General features: G+C 38.9%; 2 protein-coding genes, 1 long non-coding RNA gene, 1 other non-coding gene and 1 pseudogene across 6 annotated transcripts; 2 read left to right on the plus strand and 3 right to left on the minus strand.

The window, feature by feature from the left end:
• Positions 1-385: 385 nt before the first annotated feature.
• Positions 386-3,012, plus strand: gpalpp1 (GPALPP motifs containing 1). The gene is made up of 7 exons (XM_088295508.1): positions 386-629; positions 723-846; positions 926-1,012; positions 1,192-1,450; positions 2,139-2,303; positions 2,407-2,508; positions 2,620-3,012. The coding sequence occupies exons 1-7, from the start codon at positions 533-535 to the stop codon at positions 2,836-2,838; spliced, it is 1,053 nt and encodes a 350-aa protein (XP_088151634.1). The 5' UTR covers positions 386-532; the 3' UTR covers positions 2,839-3,012.
• A 725-nt stretch (positions 3,013-3,737) lies between these two features.
• Positions 3,738-10,341, plus strand: gtf2f2a (general transcription factor IIF, polypeptide 2a). Of its 2 annotated transcripts, XM_088295522.1 has the most exons (9): positions 3,738-3,897; positions 4,333-4,406; positions 4,626-4,650; positions 4,867-5,005; positions 7,458-7,517; positions 8,148-8,229; positions 8,319-8,418; positions 8,691-8,834; positions 9,948-10,341. In XM_088295522.1, exons 1-9 carry the CDS (start codon positions 3,829-3,831, stop codon positions 10,068-10,070), a joined length of 816 nt encoding a protein of 271 aa, XP_088151648.1. In that variant the 5' UTR covers positions 3,738-3,828; the 3' UTR covers positions 10,071-10,341. The 2 variants fall into 2 exon arrangements, with proteins under 2 accessions (XP_088151648.1, XP_088151649.1); XM_088295523.1 differs by lacking the exon at positions 7,458-7,517.
• A 586-nt stretch (positions 10,342-10,927) lies between these two features.
• Positions 10,928-12,661, minus strand: LOC148337209 (uncharacterized). The gene is made up of 3 exons (XR_015843130.1): positions 12,284-12,661; positions 11,743-11,810; positions 10,928-11,244 (listed from the first exon to the last, which is right to left on the minus strand). It is a non-coding gene; the product is annotated as an uncharacterized LOC148337209 (long non-coding RNA).
• On the minus strand, positions 11,510-11,645 carry LOC148337210 (small nucleolar RNA SNORA31). Its single transcript, XR_015843496.1, has one exon. It is a non-coding gene; the product is annotated as a small nucleolar RNA SNORA31 (small nucleolar RNA).
• Positions 12,662-14,213: 1,552 nt separating the features above from the next.
• On the minus strand, positions 14,214-16,524 carry LOC148337211 (uncharacterized; annotated as a pseudogene). The gene is made up of 2 exons (XR_015843128.1): positions 16,106-16,524; positions 14,214-15,252 (listed from the first exon to the last, which is right to left on the minus strand). The product of XR_015843128.1 is annotated as an uncharacterized LOC148337211 (transcript).
• Positions 16,525-16,888: the final 364 nt, after the last annotated feature.

Consider the following 16,888-nt stretch of genomic DNA (forward strand, 5'->3'; position numbering starts at 1 on the left):
GTGCAGAGTCTGTATTATTGCCCTACTGCCACCCTGAGCACATATCGATTCAGCAGTGATGACCAGCGAAGCCGATAACCTATACTGTGCAGGACTGTTGTTGGAGGATACGAGTCGCCAGTCGTCTCTATGGCGGAAGATGGAATTAAACAGTTTCCGGTTGCAACTTTCAAAATAAATCTTTATATCTTTTGACTACAGTCACAAATATCAAACAAAGACACCCCCACGAAAAAACACACAAATACAAATTCAGGCGACGCGGACATATTACCCCGATGGCAAAGATATTAAATATAAATAATAAACTGTAATCCTACCAATCAGAAGGAATATATTTTACCATACTTCTATTCTTGTAGGTAACTTCCTCTGTAATGGAAAACGAAAGAGAGCATGCGCAGTGTTGTTCAAAATGTCGACCTGGTTGCTGAACGCTGTCTAGTATTTCACATGCATCGTAATGACTTATTTCGTGTTTAGTCTGAACCGAGCATGAAAACCATCTTAGAAAACGAGTAAAGCGTGGTTTATGCTAACCGGTGCCAAAATGGCGTCCCAAAACTCAATCGGACCAGCTTTGCCCCCAAACTTTAAAAATACTGACGATTCTGATGATGAACGTGACTGTGAGTACAATTTATATATTAAATAAATTCAGAATGGCTAAATCACTTATATCAGTGTCAATTTCATCAAAGTTTTGTGATTCCTCGTGTTAGTTACCGGTCCCGCTTTGCCTCCCGGTTACAAACGAGGAGGACCATCCAGCTCGTCGGATGAAAGTGAAGAAGTGGTCACCAAAAGAGTGAAGACGGAACACACGTCTGAAGACAAACACGGAGAGTATGTAAATCGGACGACATTACGGTATATACATAAATGTAACGTGAACATTAACACCGCCAATTTGTCGTTTGAACAGATTTGAGAAGACAAAGGATGAAGATGACGGCTTTTTTGGACCAGCGTTACCACCAGGTTTTGTCAAGAAACAGAATTCTCCTGAGAGGTGACACATTGAACTTAAATACACGTAAAGCAAACAAGTAGTAATGATAGGTGAAGAATCAAAGAACAATGTAATGTTAGATTAAACAAGTAGTAATGATAGGTGAAGAATCAAAGAACAATGTAATGTTAGATTATTTGTTTTGGGTTACAGTTGTAAATTTGAGGGGTTTTTTTCAGGCCACCTGTGCTGGGACCAGCTTTGCCTCCTGGATTCCGCCCTGCAGTGTATGATCACAATAATGATGATGATGATGATGATGATGATGAGGGTTTTCCAGGACCTGCCTTGCCACCAGGCTACAAGGCTGACTCCTTCAGCAGTGAGGAGGAAGATGAGATTATTGGACCCATGCCATCCACTGGTCCAGTTCAAAATACAGTGGCTCTGGACATTGAACGCAGGGCACGAACAATGAAAGACAAGCTGACTAAAGTTGTAAGTCCAAGCGTTTCTTGTCACTTTTCTATGACTACTCCTTAGCATCTAATGTACCTTCATTTTTTCCCTCTCTCAACAAAAAGCAGAGCCATATGTTGAGGGTGTTGTATATGTGTGTTTATGCATTTTACTCAGAGAAAAAAAAATAGAATATATATCTATAGAACATTTCACCATGACAGCACATGTACTTCAGGGAGGCAAAATTCTGAGTATCGCAGATGGCATCACAAGCAAACAAACCCTTATCTCATTTGATCAAGACAGTGCAGTTGACAAAACAGAGTAAATTTGAACGTGTGAAGTGACTGTAAAAACACATTACGCAATGGTAAATTAAATCATAATGATAAATATATATGTGCCCTGTAATTGAGTGGCAACTATGGTGTACTCTTCCTGTCGCCCAAAGTCGGCTGGGCTTCGGTTCACCTGTGGGTCAAATGAAAGCATACACTATTAAAAATAGATTGGCTTTCTTGTTATGTCTCATAATGGCAATTAGACATGTTTATATAAGAACTGTTAAGTGCTGCTAAAACAAATCTAATGGTGCCCTAGTTTTTTTTTTTTTAATTAAACATGGAAAATGGGTTGTGAGTGACACATTGTGTTTAAAGTACAGAAAGTGTTGTGCAGCTTTACTCCCTGTATTGGTGCAAGTGAAAACATTTTGCATTTCTAGGATGTTCCTGAGGCACCAACCCGAGAGACTTGGATGACAGAGCTTCCACCAGAACTACAACACATTGGCTTGGGGGCTCGCACTTTCAAGAAGAGGTCTGGTCCGGAGAAGGGTGACCGCTCCATTTGGACCGATACACCTGCAGACACTGAGCGCAAGGCCAGGGTAGGAAAAGCAGACAATTGCCATTCTTGTCTTATTGGTATCACACTATTTGCAGAATCATTTTAATTTACAACACTGTAATGAGTTTTTTCTTGAGCAATAGGAGCGTCTCGAGAAAAAGAAAAGGGGTGAAACTGAGAAAGATTCTGCCCCGCAAATCTCTCAAAAGGATTTGAAAATGGCAGACACGGTGTCCGAATATAATGTAAGTTGTACCAACAATCATAGTTTTTTAAAACATTGTTATTGTATAATCTTTACTTGGCAAGCTCTATGTTCACATGCTAATGCTGTAATACTCTCCTCTTGATTAAAGAAAACTAAACGCTCAGAATCGCTGATGAGTTTGCATACAAAGAACATGAAGGAGAAAGCAAATCAGGTGGGAGACAAGCCAGTGGAGAGAAGAGCATTTGATCGAGAAACTGACCTGCAGGTCAATCGCTTCGATGATGCGCAGAAGCAGCGCCTGCTGAAGAAATCTCAGGAACTCAACACGCGCTTCTCCCACAGCAACGATAGGATGTTCCTGTAAGGACAATGTTTGCAGTAAAAAAAAAAAACATTCCTACTGTATAATATATATAACATGACAATTTGGACGATCAGGACTCAGAGCAGATGGCATTCGGATTTTTTTCCAGGAGATTATTTTCATGTAGTTTATGTAAAATGTTATGAGTGTAAATAAAACGTCTTGCCACTCTGATATGACTTAAAATGGAAAAAAAATATTGTGGTTTTATGCTGTCATTAAAAAATGGTAAACACCCATCATGTTTTTATAAAATGTTAAAAGGTTAATTAATAGTAATTTCTGAAAATGCTAGTGATGTCATTGCTGCATTTCAATCAAATTTTATAACAACTTTGTTTGTTGGGTTTTCCAGGTCTGTACAACTGTACCAAACCATTTACAAACTGCAAAGTTCTCACATGATTGAGAAAATTGGTCATTGATGTAATGCTGCATAACCAAATAATTTAAGAAAGAGGACAGCCATTGAGAAAGTGATTAAATATGGTTAAAATGGAACTCGGACAAACAAAATTGTGAAACAGTGAAAGTGTATTTACCACAAAAGCAACTTGGCGAAAGATGTCCAAAGTTGGAGTAGTGGTATATGACTATCATAAAAAAATTATAATTTCTTGTCTGTTGTTTCTGTCGGGAGAGAGTCTGTCATATTCCAAGTGTTTCAGTCTTATAATGTTCTAAAGATAAAGGTTCACGTTATTTTCAGTATTTCACCATATTTGTCTGATGAGAATTCTTTGCCACCCCTGCCCCCAGTTGCAGTGCATATTTTGCATCTACAGTCATCAATGATGTTAAAATTAAATTCCTTATGAAATTTTCTAATAGTTTTACACGTATTCATAAACTGTGAAACGGTCGTGAAACATGAAAGAATTAAGTCCGTCATCATTTTGGACCTTCTGAGGCACCGTCTTACATTGGGCCTGCGCATGGTACTTTGAACTAATAGCTAGCTTGCTACATGAAAAATAAAACTAAACTACAATGTCAGAGAAAACGGGAGACGTTGATTTAACCGGTGCTAAACAAAATACGGGTGTCTGGCTTGTAAAGGTATGTACATGTATATAGATATTTGAAATATTAACGATCAGCTGTTAAGTCATAGGCTAAACATAGCTGCCACAGTGGTGGCTAACTGAATCGGATCTACGGTATTTCGATTTCAATCGTATTTCTTAATCAATCTCAATCAAAGATTTCGTAGTATAACGAGAACGATGGCAAAAGGGGGAAAAAAAGAAAAATAACATGCTATAAACGTTTCTCTTTAATGGGGTTAGTCGTGGTCAACGATGAGAATTCTCATTATTCGAGGAAATTGACGTTCCGTTTTAACATTATGCAGAAGTAAGTTTGGATCTAAGACTAATAGTTATATTCTTTCTCGGTCGTGTAATTCTCTAAATTGTTAATCGTTTTATTGCGGGACGTCGGGCTCGTCTTAAAATGCATCCAGTAATCATATGCCTTTGACTCTGAACGCAGGTGCCCAAGTATCTCTCGCATCAATGGGCGAAAGCCACAGGAAGAGGCGAAGTTGGGAAGCTCAGAATCTCCAAGTATGTGAAACCATAGCAGCCAGCTGAAGAAAGCTGATCGAGATCCTGTGTTTTTAAAATTTTAAGTACAGTAGTTTGTGTTTTGATAATCACGACGTAATGAGGGACTAAGTAGTTGTTTCTCCCGATATGACTTTGCTAAATTTATTTTTGTTGTTGTTTGTTTAACCAAGTTTTTTTTATTCTATGTTATTAACATATCTGCTTTCTTCTTTCAAGGAAAGGGAACCAAGGAAAACCAGAGGTAAGAATACTGTATCTAAATGACAAATACCTGACACTGTTTTAGTGGGTAGTTATCTGAGTCTTTCCTTAATCTCAGTCATCACTGCTTGATTGTACAATACAGTACAATACAACTTTATTTATATAGCACTCTAGCTGAAGTAATGACGTGGTTCTTTGTTGAAAGAAAACTATTAATGAGCAGCACAAATTTTAACATATGTGTAACTTTCAGGTGTCTTTTACATTAAATGAAGAGTTGACTGTGATTGAGGGTATGGAAGACAAAGTTGTGTCTGCTCCGCGGGAACACCCGCTGACAATGCAGCCCGTGGGAGGTCAGACATTGGCAGTATTCACAGAGACATCATCAGGTGAGCTTGTTTTATTTTTCTTTAAACTGAACTTGGGAATGTTGGTACTAATCTCTCAAATGATGAGAAATAATACTAGTTTGCTCTACAGAACATTGGTAAATCTTTTTTTTTTCCCCATCGTCACTTGGTGTAGGTGTCTGTGTTTGCTGCCTTTTCGTGCAGTCTTGCCTGCAACGCTTGCCGCTCTTCTCTGACATCTTGGTGGTTTCTCCCAAATAGTGTGATTGTTCTGTCTTGTAGGAATTAAATGATGACGGGAAAATTTAAATCAAGAGAGCAACCATGTTGAAGGTCTACAAATATTGATTTAATTAAAATAATTCTTGAGTAAACTCATCATTGCAATAGTTTTAATCAAGATTTTAAATAAAGTATAAACATTTATTTAGCGTTACATGGGTGCCCAAGTTCGTCCTCAAGAGCCTCTATCCAACCTGTTTTCGATGTTTTCCTCCTCCATTACGCCAGATTCAAATGATTAGCTCATCAGCAAGCTTGACAGAAGCCTGTTAACAATCCTGATCACTTGAATCAGGTGTGTTGGAGGAGGGAGAGATCCAAAAACAGGCTGGCACCACTGACTTAGAGCATTTATTTCCAAAATGTTATTCATTAGCACTCTGTCATAAGTTTTAGTTGGAAGTGGCAACTGGGTGAAGTCACGTTTTGGTCAAACATGATGACAGGTGGAAACGTCATGCGATCCATGTATTTAATAACCCTCCCGTTGTCCTCATTTTCTGTATACACACTGTGTCCTCTGGGTCAAAATTACCCATTGTCACTAAAGCCCCAATATAAGTAGCTTAATTGAATTTTAAATGACAAATTTCATATTGCTTGAAGAAACAACTTGTCCTTTACTACAATATGTATGAATAACTGTAATAACAATAATTCAAATAAATGAGTTTTCCGTCTTCACTTGAAATTATATGGCCTTGTAAATAAAAAAAAAACAGTTCGAAAAGGTTTTTTAAATGCATTTTTATTCATTCCAATGTCAAACGTCACGTTACAGTGTTCCCCCACATACTTGCAGAATATACCAATTTGCAATTTCTTTAGCAACGTATCCTACCCTATTTTTAGCTTTCTGTGCACGAGCCATAGCACTTGTTGACTGTAAACTTGAGGCGTCTTCGTGCCAAAGCACTATATTCTAATGAATGAAGGGAGTTTCAATATAGAGCTTTGCCACCATCTTAGTGCCAAGGAAATTCTGCATCTTGAACTGAGTTGAGGAAATTCATGTTGTCCTTTGCCACCATCTTGTGGCAATTAAAGGTATTTATAAAACTTTCGGGGGGCAGGCGTCAATTACTCATTGGTTTTTCTGTATTTGTAGCAGGATTCTGTCCCTAAATCCTTGCTGTTTGTGAGGGAACACTGTACAACATTAAAAAAAAAAATTAAACCGCCTATGGTTGCATCACTTATGTTTTTGCTCCCAGTTTTCCTTACCTAAATTCAAAGATTCAAGACAAAAAATGTATTTCTCAAAAATGTGCACACATTTGTCTTAATCCATAGTGGTGGGCACATTTCCTTTGCCACCTCAGGTGTTGCATATAGATGCTGATTAAACAGTATGAGCATTGCACATATGTACCCTTAGGCCAACCACAGAAAAAGGCCAGTCGAAAATGTACAGTTTCATTCCTTAGCAGTCAGATGTCTGACGTTTTGAGGGAAAGTGTGCAGTTCGCTTGCTGACGGCAGTAATACATCCCAGAACTGTTCACTACCATAAATCATCTCCAAAAGTGTTTCATAGAATTTCGTAGTACATCCATCCGGCTTCATAACTGCAGACCACATGTACTCACACCAATCCAGGGCCTCCACAACCAGCATTTTCACCTCTAGATTGTCTGAAATAAGTCTCCTGAACAGCTGCTGCAACAAGTGCTTTTCCTAACCAAAAAATTCTCAGACAAAATGTCTGGCACGGTCATGTCTTCTGCTGGGTCTCTAATTGACTGCAGGTTGTCATCGTGAGTGACTTAATTGGCCAAATGCTCTCAATTTATGGCATCTGTCACTCTGGAGAGGCGTTCTCTGTTTTCATTGTACATGGCATGTGGCACAGCATTTATGGTGGACAAAGGAGAAGTGCTCATCGATAGATTAAAACACATTTTTGAACAATATTGTTTTAGAGTGAAATCTGCCTTTCGTCATTTGTCTTTTGAATTCAGCTTGTGTGAAAGGAAGCAAAAACAGAAAAAAACTTGCTGCTTGTGAGCGCATGCTTGCTTTGCTGGTGTGTGCGCTCTGATATGCTCCGCGAGTTCAATTGTATTCATTTCCCCGTGACAAAGAGTGTGCAACTAAACCCTGGGAGTCGCTCTGATTGTTGGATCCGTTCCTCCCTCAATTTTCCATCCCCATACATACATATATATATTTTTTATTTTATTTTACCATCCCTCCCTCCCCCCTGTAGGCCAGTCAGAAGAGAGATCTGATGGTGGCAGCTCTGTATCGGGGGCAGGGGCTGGTCCAGGTGAGTTCACCATTTTAGGTGAATCACACACAATCAAACGAGTGATATTTTCATTTCTTCAGAAAATACCAATATTTTTTTTGTTGCGCTAAACGATACGCCCTGGAAGATGCACACACCCAAACTCGACATACGATTTCAATTAAGGCCCGAACCAGCACTGTGGTGTCTTGCTTCAAACATTTCTATACAAAGGTACCTGGCGTGGATTATTGGGGCGATTGAAAGTCAAGATTTTGGTCTGAATCTGTCATTTCCTGGGCCTTAATAATGCTATGCTATTGTATTTTACAAATCAAATGTTTGTGTAAAACAAAAAGGTATACACATAAAAATGTCGATAAAGCCATGTGGTATAACAGGGACGCTGGCAGAAGTTTTAAACTTTGGGGTATGTGTTGTAAAATAAAAAGTTAAAAGGTTGTACCATGGGATTGTTGGTGACCATAGGAATGTTACTTTGATTGTAAGCTTGACCACCAAGTGTTTGTTAAAGCTGTATTTTTCATAAAGTATTCAACAGAAGCAAATTGAACAAATAAACCAGAATGGATCTTTTGTTTTCTCAACTGACGTAAAAATAAAACTTTCAAATATTTAGTTGAGATATGTACCCCCCCCCCCCTCCAGATAAAATTGCATTGGAGGGCGTTGTGGTGCAGAGAGCAGATTGCAGGCCAGCTGTAAGTGAAAGCTATATGAAGCTTAAGAGGTGAGTGGTTCGTTTCTTTCTCTCTGCAACATTTTCTTGTTATTTTTCTCATACTGCAAAAAAATGTGTTCATGTTGATCGTGAAACAGGTTACAAATTGAAGAGTCCACCAAGCCGATCCGGCTGTCTCAGCAGTTGGCGAAAGCAGTCACCAATAACTACAAACCTGTGGCTAACCATGCGTACAACGTAAGAATACCTCTCATATTCGACTGGTTTCAGATCATCTCATTCCGCACACACACATCCGTCTACCCATCATGGACAATGCAAGACCTGTCATATTTTCCCAGCTTTGTAAAGACAGCAATGTTGATTCAGGTCTTAAACTACAACACTTTTAATGTTACTAGCAGGCTTGTATCATACTGCATTAACCACAAATGTTACTAAGTATTAGGCTACGTAAGGACATAATTCTGGCTTGAATAATAAGTATTTCTCTGCTTTATGTCTTTCAGATGGAGTATGAGAGGAAAAAGAAGGAAGAGGGCAAGAGAGCAAGAGCGGACAAGCAGCAGGTGTTGGATATGTTATTTTCTGCTTTTGAGAAGCACCAATACTACAACATCAAAGACCTGGTGGACATTACCAAACAGCCTGTGGTGAGACATCTTGCAATTGCAGAGCTTTGAAACAATAGCACATATTTTAGCTTGAACTATTTAAATTGTTCCACTGGCCACAGTCACCGATTGAAGAACTGATAACATACACAATTGAACTTTGCTACTTGGGTAGTTAAAGAGATTTAACTAGTAGACATAAGATTAAATTTCTCAATCCTATGCTGTTGTAAATTTAAAGATACTTTGGCACACTCTGCAAACAGGTTCCTTTAGGTTACTTATCACGGTGACTGGGAGTTTGAGCCCCATGTAGCCTGTAAGATGATGCGACAGTGTTCTGTCAGCTCTTAGACCAAACACGATTCCTGATTGAGAATTACCTTAAATGCCCGGCAAAGTGACGATTTAAAAATAGTCTCATAAATTTGACACACAACAGAGAAGTGTTGTCAACAAGCCTGACAAATTTAAATTGATATTAAGTATATGAAAGCACGCTTAAAAATGGTGGGGAAAAAAATCTAAAATTTCTCTCAGATCTGGGAAACTGGGCATGTTAATTTGTGCCAAAAATCACTCTGCTGAAATTTGAACTGTCATTCATATGTTTGTTTATCTTGCATATGTACCCATCCCTACATTCCTATACACCTGAACCTCAGCGTGCATCTGGTCGCTCGAGCCGCTATGTTAGTGCAGTTCCTTTATCACCTCTGTTACGATTGGATTTCACAGATAAGGGGTTGACAACAAAATCGACAATAAACGATACCAAAAGTAGCATATTTGAGAGACGTGTACCTGTACTACATGATGAGAACTTTCTCCAGAAAACAACAGCTACAGATATGAATACCGGTCAATCGATACAATGCGCTCCTTTCGAGCTGCGGAGGGAAAAAAAAATCTGGAAAACTGAAACGAAGTTTGACGCTGCATCTTCCGTTATTAGTCTTTGCATTTACAGCGTTTATCTTCAAACGTGTTTGTATTTTGTTACAAATCCCTGAATTCACTTTTCAGGATCATTAAAATGTTTCCAGATGCGCCACTCCTAAATTGTAATATTTAATTTACCTGTTTGAGCATTTGGTTTATCTAGAGTGCAGATACTGTTGGCAATGTTTTCGAAAATCATCTCATTCACAGATTTATCTGAAGGAAATCCTGCGTGACATTGGCATCTACAATGTGAAGGGGACACATAAGAACACTTGGGAACTAAAGCCTGAGTATCGACATTATCAAGGCGAGGAAAAAGTAGATGAATAGGTGGTGTGGTCCGATGGGGCCTGTCCCATCAGAGAGTATACCGTCACCGTGGAATCTCAGTTTGCAAACACTTGAGGTTTGTGTCGCACAAATGATGTGAATATTTGTAAATGTTTCATGTCGACGAAGAAATGTTTTAATCGCATGTTCTTGAAGGCATGGTTACTCACTTTTATGCTTTTTTTTTTTTTTTAAATTAGCTTTGTATTTTATGCATCTCCATTTTTTTACATAATAGTAAAACCATCTGCAATAAATGTTTTTAAGTTCATTTCAATTGAAAAGGTTTTAATCAATATATTCTCCAGAATACAGTAATCTGGCAGTATGCTTCACATCACTCCTGTGGTTATCTAACTTTAGGAACGTTGCTCGAATGCATATACCGGTATGTAATCATCGCTTGCATTTTTATATTTGCAAAATCCATATCATTACAATAGAACACATGCTGTGATATTTGATTCATGCTATGCTAGAACAGTATGTACCCATCCATTTTCTGATCCGTTTCTCCTCATGAGGGTCAAGGAACCTATCCCAGCTCTCTTTGGGCAGTGGGCAGGGCACACTCTGAACTGGTTGCCAGCCAATCACAGGGCACACAAAGAAAAATAAGTTATAACCATTCACAATGGTACCAAGGGACAATTTAGTGTCCAATCAACCGACCATGCATGTCTTTGGAACAAGATTTGTCCCATGAATGGGATGTGATAAAAACACTAGCGCCCAGCTCACACATATGACTGGATAAATGGCCATGAATCGACCCCCAGCCTTAGAAAACACATACCAGCAACAGCAAGATCTCAGAATTTTACCAACGGAAAAGGCCACAAATGAAAAGCTTCAAGTTATGTCCAACAATGCGGAGACAACTGCAAAGAACTTTATTCATCATAGATGTTGCAGAACATCATGCAACATGAAACCTTGTTGTACTGTCTTAACATACCAGTTAAATGTTTGTTTCAAATAATAGCATCCTTCGTCAAGCAAACAGCCCTCTCATCTCATTTTGTCTCTTCTTGGGTTGCGTGCCGGACAATACAGTTGCAAAATGGGGTTTCAGCTTCACTGCATCCAACTCCGGTCAAGATGAGTTTTTCAGGCAGGGGGTGTCAGGCTGCCACAGCGAACAACTTTGTTCTGCCAGAAGACATGTTCCCTCCTGAAAAATAAAAATATATCAGTGCATTAAATGTTCAAATATTGATATTAACGCCTCATATGTGTTCTCAAGTGACAAGTCTTCTAACTCGTGTTAGCATTGGCCACACGAGCACATGTCTGCCACAAGGTCGTTTCAAATTTCAAATCAGTTTAGCGCTATTTTCACGGGTTCAAAATCATCGTCCGTCATCTCTGTATCGTTGAGGTATGTCAATATTTTTCTTAGGTAAGTTTCCCAAGCACATTTTCCAGAATCATGTTTCATATATAGTCCCCTATTCAATCTGAGACACCATGAGACAAGTGTGCAGAAAGCGCAGGGACAGTTATTGTGGCATCTGAAATAATAAAACCCAGTTATCTCTCACAACAAGAGAGCGCAGGCTGTCAAAGATGCAGCTAAGATCCCCATTGAATATCAAATTAGAATGACACTGACAATGAACTTCATCAACGTTCTGTAATGTTCAGGGTTGTACTGGTAATTGACACTTACAGGCAATTGCAGCACAAGAAGTCATCCGCCATCAAAGACGTCTACGTGTTCAAATGGCCTGTGGACAACTGGGGAGGGGGGGGGTAGAATAAATCAGTGCAATCAAAACTTTGCTATATACAAGATTGTGTGTAGTAAATATTCAAATATTGATATAATTAACGCCTCAAATGTGTTCTCAAGTGACGAATCTTCTAACTCGTGTTAGCATTAGCATGGGCCACACGAGCACATGTCCGCCACGAGGTCGTTTCAAATTTCAAATGAGTTTTGCGGCACGCTCTTTTGACACGGGTTTAAAATCATCGTCCGTCATCTCCGTATAGTTGAGGTATGTTTTCGTTTTAATGACCGGCAAAATACAATTGTGTTGTGACTGGTGAGGATAAATGAGCGCTTCAGATCATGGATGATTGAAGAAAAAGGTTAGCTAGCTTGATCATAGAGTTATGGGAAACTACAATCTATCAATGACACGCAATTGAATAACAAGCTTCCCTTAACGACTTCTCGATCAAAGATAGCAAGTGTATATACGAACCATAAAGCAAGCAAGAAACCATAGTGACGAAGAACTCCACGGCCCCTTAGTAGACGAGACGCCTTGTCCCTTACTCAAGTCCCCAGTCACAAAGCTGGTTCCAACCCGGGTACTTGCTGAACAAAAGGAAAAATACTTTTTTGGTCAAACTTCCTCTCTGCTTTGCCTTACTGGCAAAAATATCGATGATGCAGCAAATCTTTTAAAACCTAAAAAGCGTTGGTATTTTTTTTATTATTATTTTGCCGAAAAGTATGCAACAAACTGCACCGCTAACCGCCCTTGCCCTTTCACCGCATCGACTGCTTGTTGGCGGAGAACCCTTTCCCCGAACTACAAAATGGCGGCGATAGCCACGCATTCATGTTCGACTTCCGGTTTGTGTCTGTTAACTGTTGAAGTGATTATAAATAATAGATAATAGTTGACAGATCCTTCATTGGTCTTTATAAACAACCATAAGCACACACATACACGGTAAGTGTAATTGTAGATTTCAAACGACCTTTATTTTGAAATGTTACATCAGCGCTACATGTGATGGAGATGCCAGATTGTATCGGTGGCCTGCGCGCCTTCTGGTTGTCACGCTTTTTTCCTGAAATTTTTATTTGCGCCTGTGCTTTTTTTTACTCTTTGTTGTTTTATTTGCATATGCTGATTTACTAAATTTTAAAAATATATCACCTCAACGGTGTACTCCGCTGAAGCACACCGGAAGCTTCGGTGGCTTGCACAAGTGCAAACGGGCCAAGTAATTATGCGATGAATGACTGCTGATGTAAACAATGGTGCTTACTTGTTATGTTGTGGCGGAGTGGCAACTCATGATTTATATCAAAGGGTGTCGTTTATGACAAAATCTCAAGTTACGAATTTCGCAAGTGAACAAACCTGCTCAGCGTAACTCAGCATCAGGCTCGAAAACAGCGTTCAGCCATAGATGATGTCTCTCATTCGCATCCTCTGTTCGAGAAACTTTCTCCTTGTACTCTGCTATTTTTTCCACACATTTTTCAAACAACCGCAACACTGCGATCCGGTTAGCTATGTGTTGCTAATTTAAGAGCTAGCAAGCTAAACTAGCAAGAGAAGCTTAAACTTGCATTGAGACCAGTTCATCCTGAGAGGAAGAAATAATATGCTATACAAAATGCACATGTGCACAGATAAATAAACGACGTTGAAATGAACGCAACTTTTCCGGATTTAACCGCACTGTCTTTTCCTTGACTAATTTCTTATTTCTCATTTGCGGCAGAGAGGATACAATGTACAATTCTACAACATTACTCCCTCCTTCAGGTGTGGAGGTTTCATTACGCCGCCTCACTCTGAAAAATAAGATGGGAAATTTTGGGTTTTGCAACTCTATTAAAAAGTTGAAGTTCAAATCCTGTGTTTTTTTTCACAACAACTGCTCAAAGTTTGGATGACGAATAATAATCTTTGAAAAAATCAAAAATGTTATATTTGGCCCTGTGTTACTTGTGATGGGTCAAACTAGGGGAGGTTTCATCTTATTTGTATAGTGTGTTTCACAAGAGCTGGAGCTGTAACAAAGCGCTTTCCATATAGTGTAATATAAATTAGCGGGAAATTACAAATTCTACAAAAAAGAAAAATCATAAGATGACCTAAATGCATTACATTCTTGCATTGTGTTTGACACCAAATTGGACATTGGACAATGACATACGCAGTACCACATAATATTTCTCACTATCCTTGTTACTAGCATGCCCCTAGTTTGTGTGAGCATGACTACACTTGCAATCATTTTGTTATGCCCTCGTCCATAAATATTTTTTTCTTTTGAAAAATGTGCACTATCCCTCAAAAAAATGTTGCACCCAAAGAGACTATCTTGATTTTCTATAATTAGAAGCACTGCTACAACTGCTGCTAAAAACACAATGTTTTACAAACATATGACAGCATGTTTTATTTTCTTCATTTGAATTGTTGCACTATAGCCACTCTAAAAACAGGAGCGTGTTATTCACATGTATTTAAAGATCCATGGCTTTCATTTATTGCTGCTGTTCTTCACCAGCACACTTGTGTTTATCAACTTGATACTTGTAAGAGAATCTTTGTTTACACACACTGCAACCGAACACTTTCTCACCAGTGTGTGTTCTCATGTGCGTCGTTAAATGTGTCTTTTGAGTTAATCGGATGCCACACACTGAGCACGTAAAAGGCTTCTCTCCAGTGTGTCCTTGTGTGTCGAACAAATGCTGAGCGATCACAAAAGCCTTTGTTGCAGACCGAGCAGGAATATGTTTTTTCTCCAGTGTGAGTTCTTTTATGTGTTTTCAAACTTCCCCCTAAAGAGAAACTTTTACCGCATGTTGAGTAAGTAAAAGGTTTCTCGCTAGTGCGCGTTCTCCTGTGTCGAACAGATGCCGATTGATGAGAAAAACCTTTGCTGCAGACTGAGCAGGTGTAAGGTTTTTCTCCAGTATGTATTCTTGTGTGTGTTATCATATGTCCTTTTATTGAGATTCTTTTACCGCAGACCACGCAGCTGAACGGTTTCTCTCCGGTGTGAGTCATCATGTGTCCTTTCAAAATATACTTGTTTCCAAAGGTTTTCCCACACGGAGAACATTTCCAGTGTGTTTTGTCCATTTGGCACGTTAGCTCGCCTTCATCATCAGCATCAGGAGAGTGTGGTGTTGTCTCGTCAGAATCTGGTTTCTGGGTTTCTGCATAGGACCGTCCACAATGATCTCCATTACCGGCTGATGTCATGTGTTGATTTAAGCTGCTGCTCCGAGGGTCCGTCACTCTTTTATCCTCACTCTGACGTTTGTCGTCATCATCTTCACTCTTCACAATGACACGAATCACTGGAAACTTTGTGATATCAGCCTCCTCCTGTTCCTCCTTAATGAGCAAGAGTTCAGGCTCCTGCTGCTCTATGATAGAGCTCCACTCCTGATGATCATCCTCACTGATGTCTATGCCGGAACATAAGAAGGCAAGCATTTCTCAGTGAAGTGACACAATATTTTTACTGTGCCATATAGGAATATCTTGCAATATCTCATGGAGCAGCCATGAAAAAAAAAATCTCATGTTTTTTCTCAGAATTGACATTACCTCTTAATAGAACAGTAATGTAAACACTTCCATATAATTTCTAATTTATCATGCAGTACCAATAGAAATGTCTTGCTGATCATTTGATAAAAAAAAATGCACTTGAAATGCACATGTGCATTCACTTGCAGTGAAGACACTAATGTTCACAAACAAAGCTACAATAAATTTATCTCCTTCCCAACAAAGCTGGTTTCTCAGTGAAACTGTACTCCTTTCCTTTTAAAGAAGGCAAATTTCAGTAGCTTACAGCGTTTAATAAAGCTAATAAAAACTGCCAATGGGTGAGGTTTTATTGCAAATAGCTGGAGATAGGTTCCACTGAAAAAAAACTGAACAGGTAAACTGTGAATATGCAGCGACCACTCTAGCCGTCGTAGTCAAATTGAAAGAAGAAATGTCTTACATGTAATAAATGACAAAATACAAGTAAAATGCTACAACCCAACAAATGAAAGTCAGCAATAAGTTATGATATTGGTTGTCCTGTTTAGGACGAAGAGTCGACGACTTGCAAACTTTTAATAGCCTTTAAAGTAAAACCTCTTGTCTTGGCAGCTTGAGCTACAAAAGCTGTGAACCATTTAGGGTTAGTGCTAATGAGCACAAGTGGTGATGATAATTGGATGGATGGATGGATGGATGGGATAGTGTTGTTAACAATTAACCAAGCTTCGACCTGCACACGTGTGAGAGAGAACGCAAACAAACCTGCTCTGTGTCGTTCATGAATCTTGAAAACAACATCGAGTAGTTGACGCTGCCGCTCGTTATGATTTGTTGGAGAACGTTCCTCCTCGTACTTTGTTATCATTCTTGTCACACAATCACAACAATTGACTCTTGCACTCGATCTCTGATAACGACGTTTTGCTAACCTCCGCGTGTCTTTGTTTGCAGCTAGCAAACCAAGCGAATCAGAGGGAGACTGAAAGTGCACTTTGGTGAATTTAACCGGATTAGTGACATGGCGTCGACTCCGTTTTATCGCATATAGTTGCACCGAATTAAGAGTAAAAGCGCTAACAAATAATTCACAACCACACTAAACCTTTTTGAGATCTTGTGCTGACTTCCGCCTAACTGGCAGTCCAGTTTAAAGGTGTAGTACCGCACCAAGACGTGTCGCTGCGTTTTAGTCACGGTATTTGTTCATAATCTGAACAGCAAGATCAGTCTAAATTATTAATGGCAACATGGTTTATACATGATGCCATTCCGAATTTGGAAGTTAGACACTCATTTTTTTTATTTGTATGTGGGTATTCTATTCCATTCTATTATATTCTATTCTATTCTATTTCACCCAGGTTGTTCTCAGGTCCTTGACTTGATAACTGGAATGTTCTTGTTTTCTTAGGTTTAGGTAAAGTAATTTTTTAAATTGTATTTATTTATTTATTTAGACATTTATTTTTACATTTGACCATACCATACTAGAAAAAATAATTGTCTTTTGTTAATTTATTTTGAATTACATTTTCTTTGGCATGT

This window comes from Idiotropiscis lumnitzeri, chromosome 5, assembly GCF_059441095.1.
Source record: "Idiotropiscis lumnitzeri isolate Australia: NSW breed Sydney's pygmy pipehorse chromosome 5, RoL_Ilum_1.0, whole genome shotgun sequence".
In the NCBI taxonomy this organism is placed as follows: domain Eukaryota; kingdom Metazoa; phylum Chordata; class Actinopteri; order Syngnathiformes; family Syngnathidae; genus Idiotropiscis; species Idiotropiscis lumnitzeri.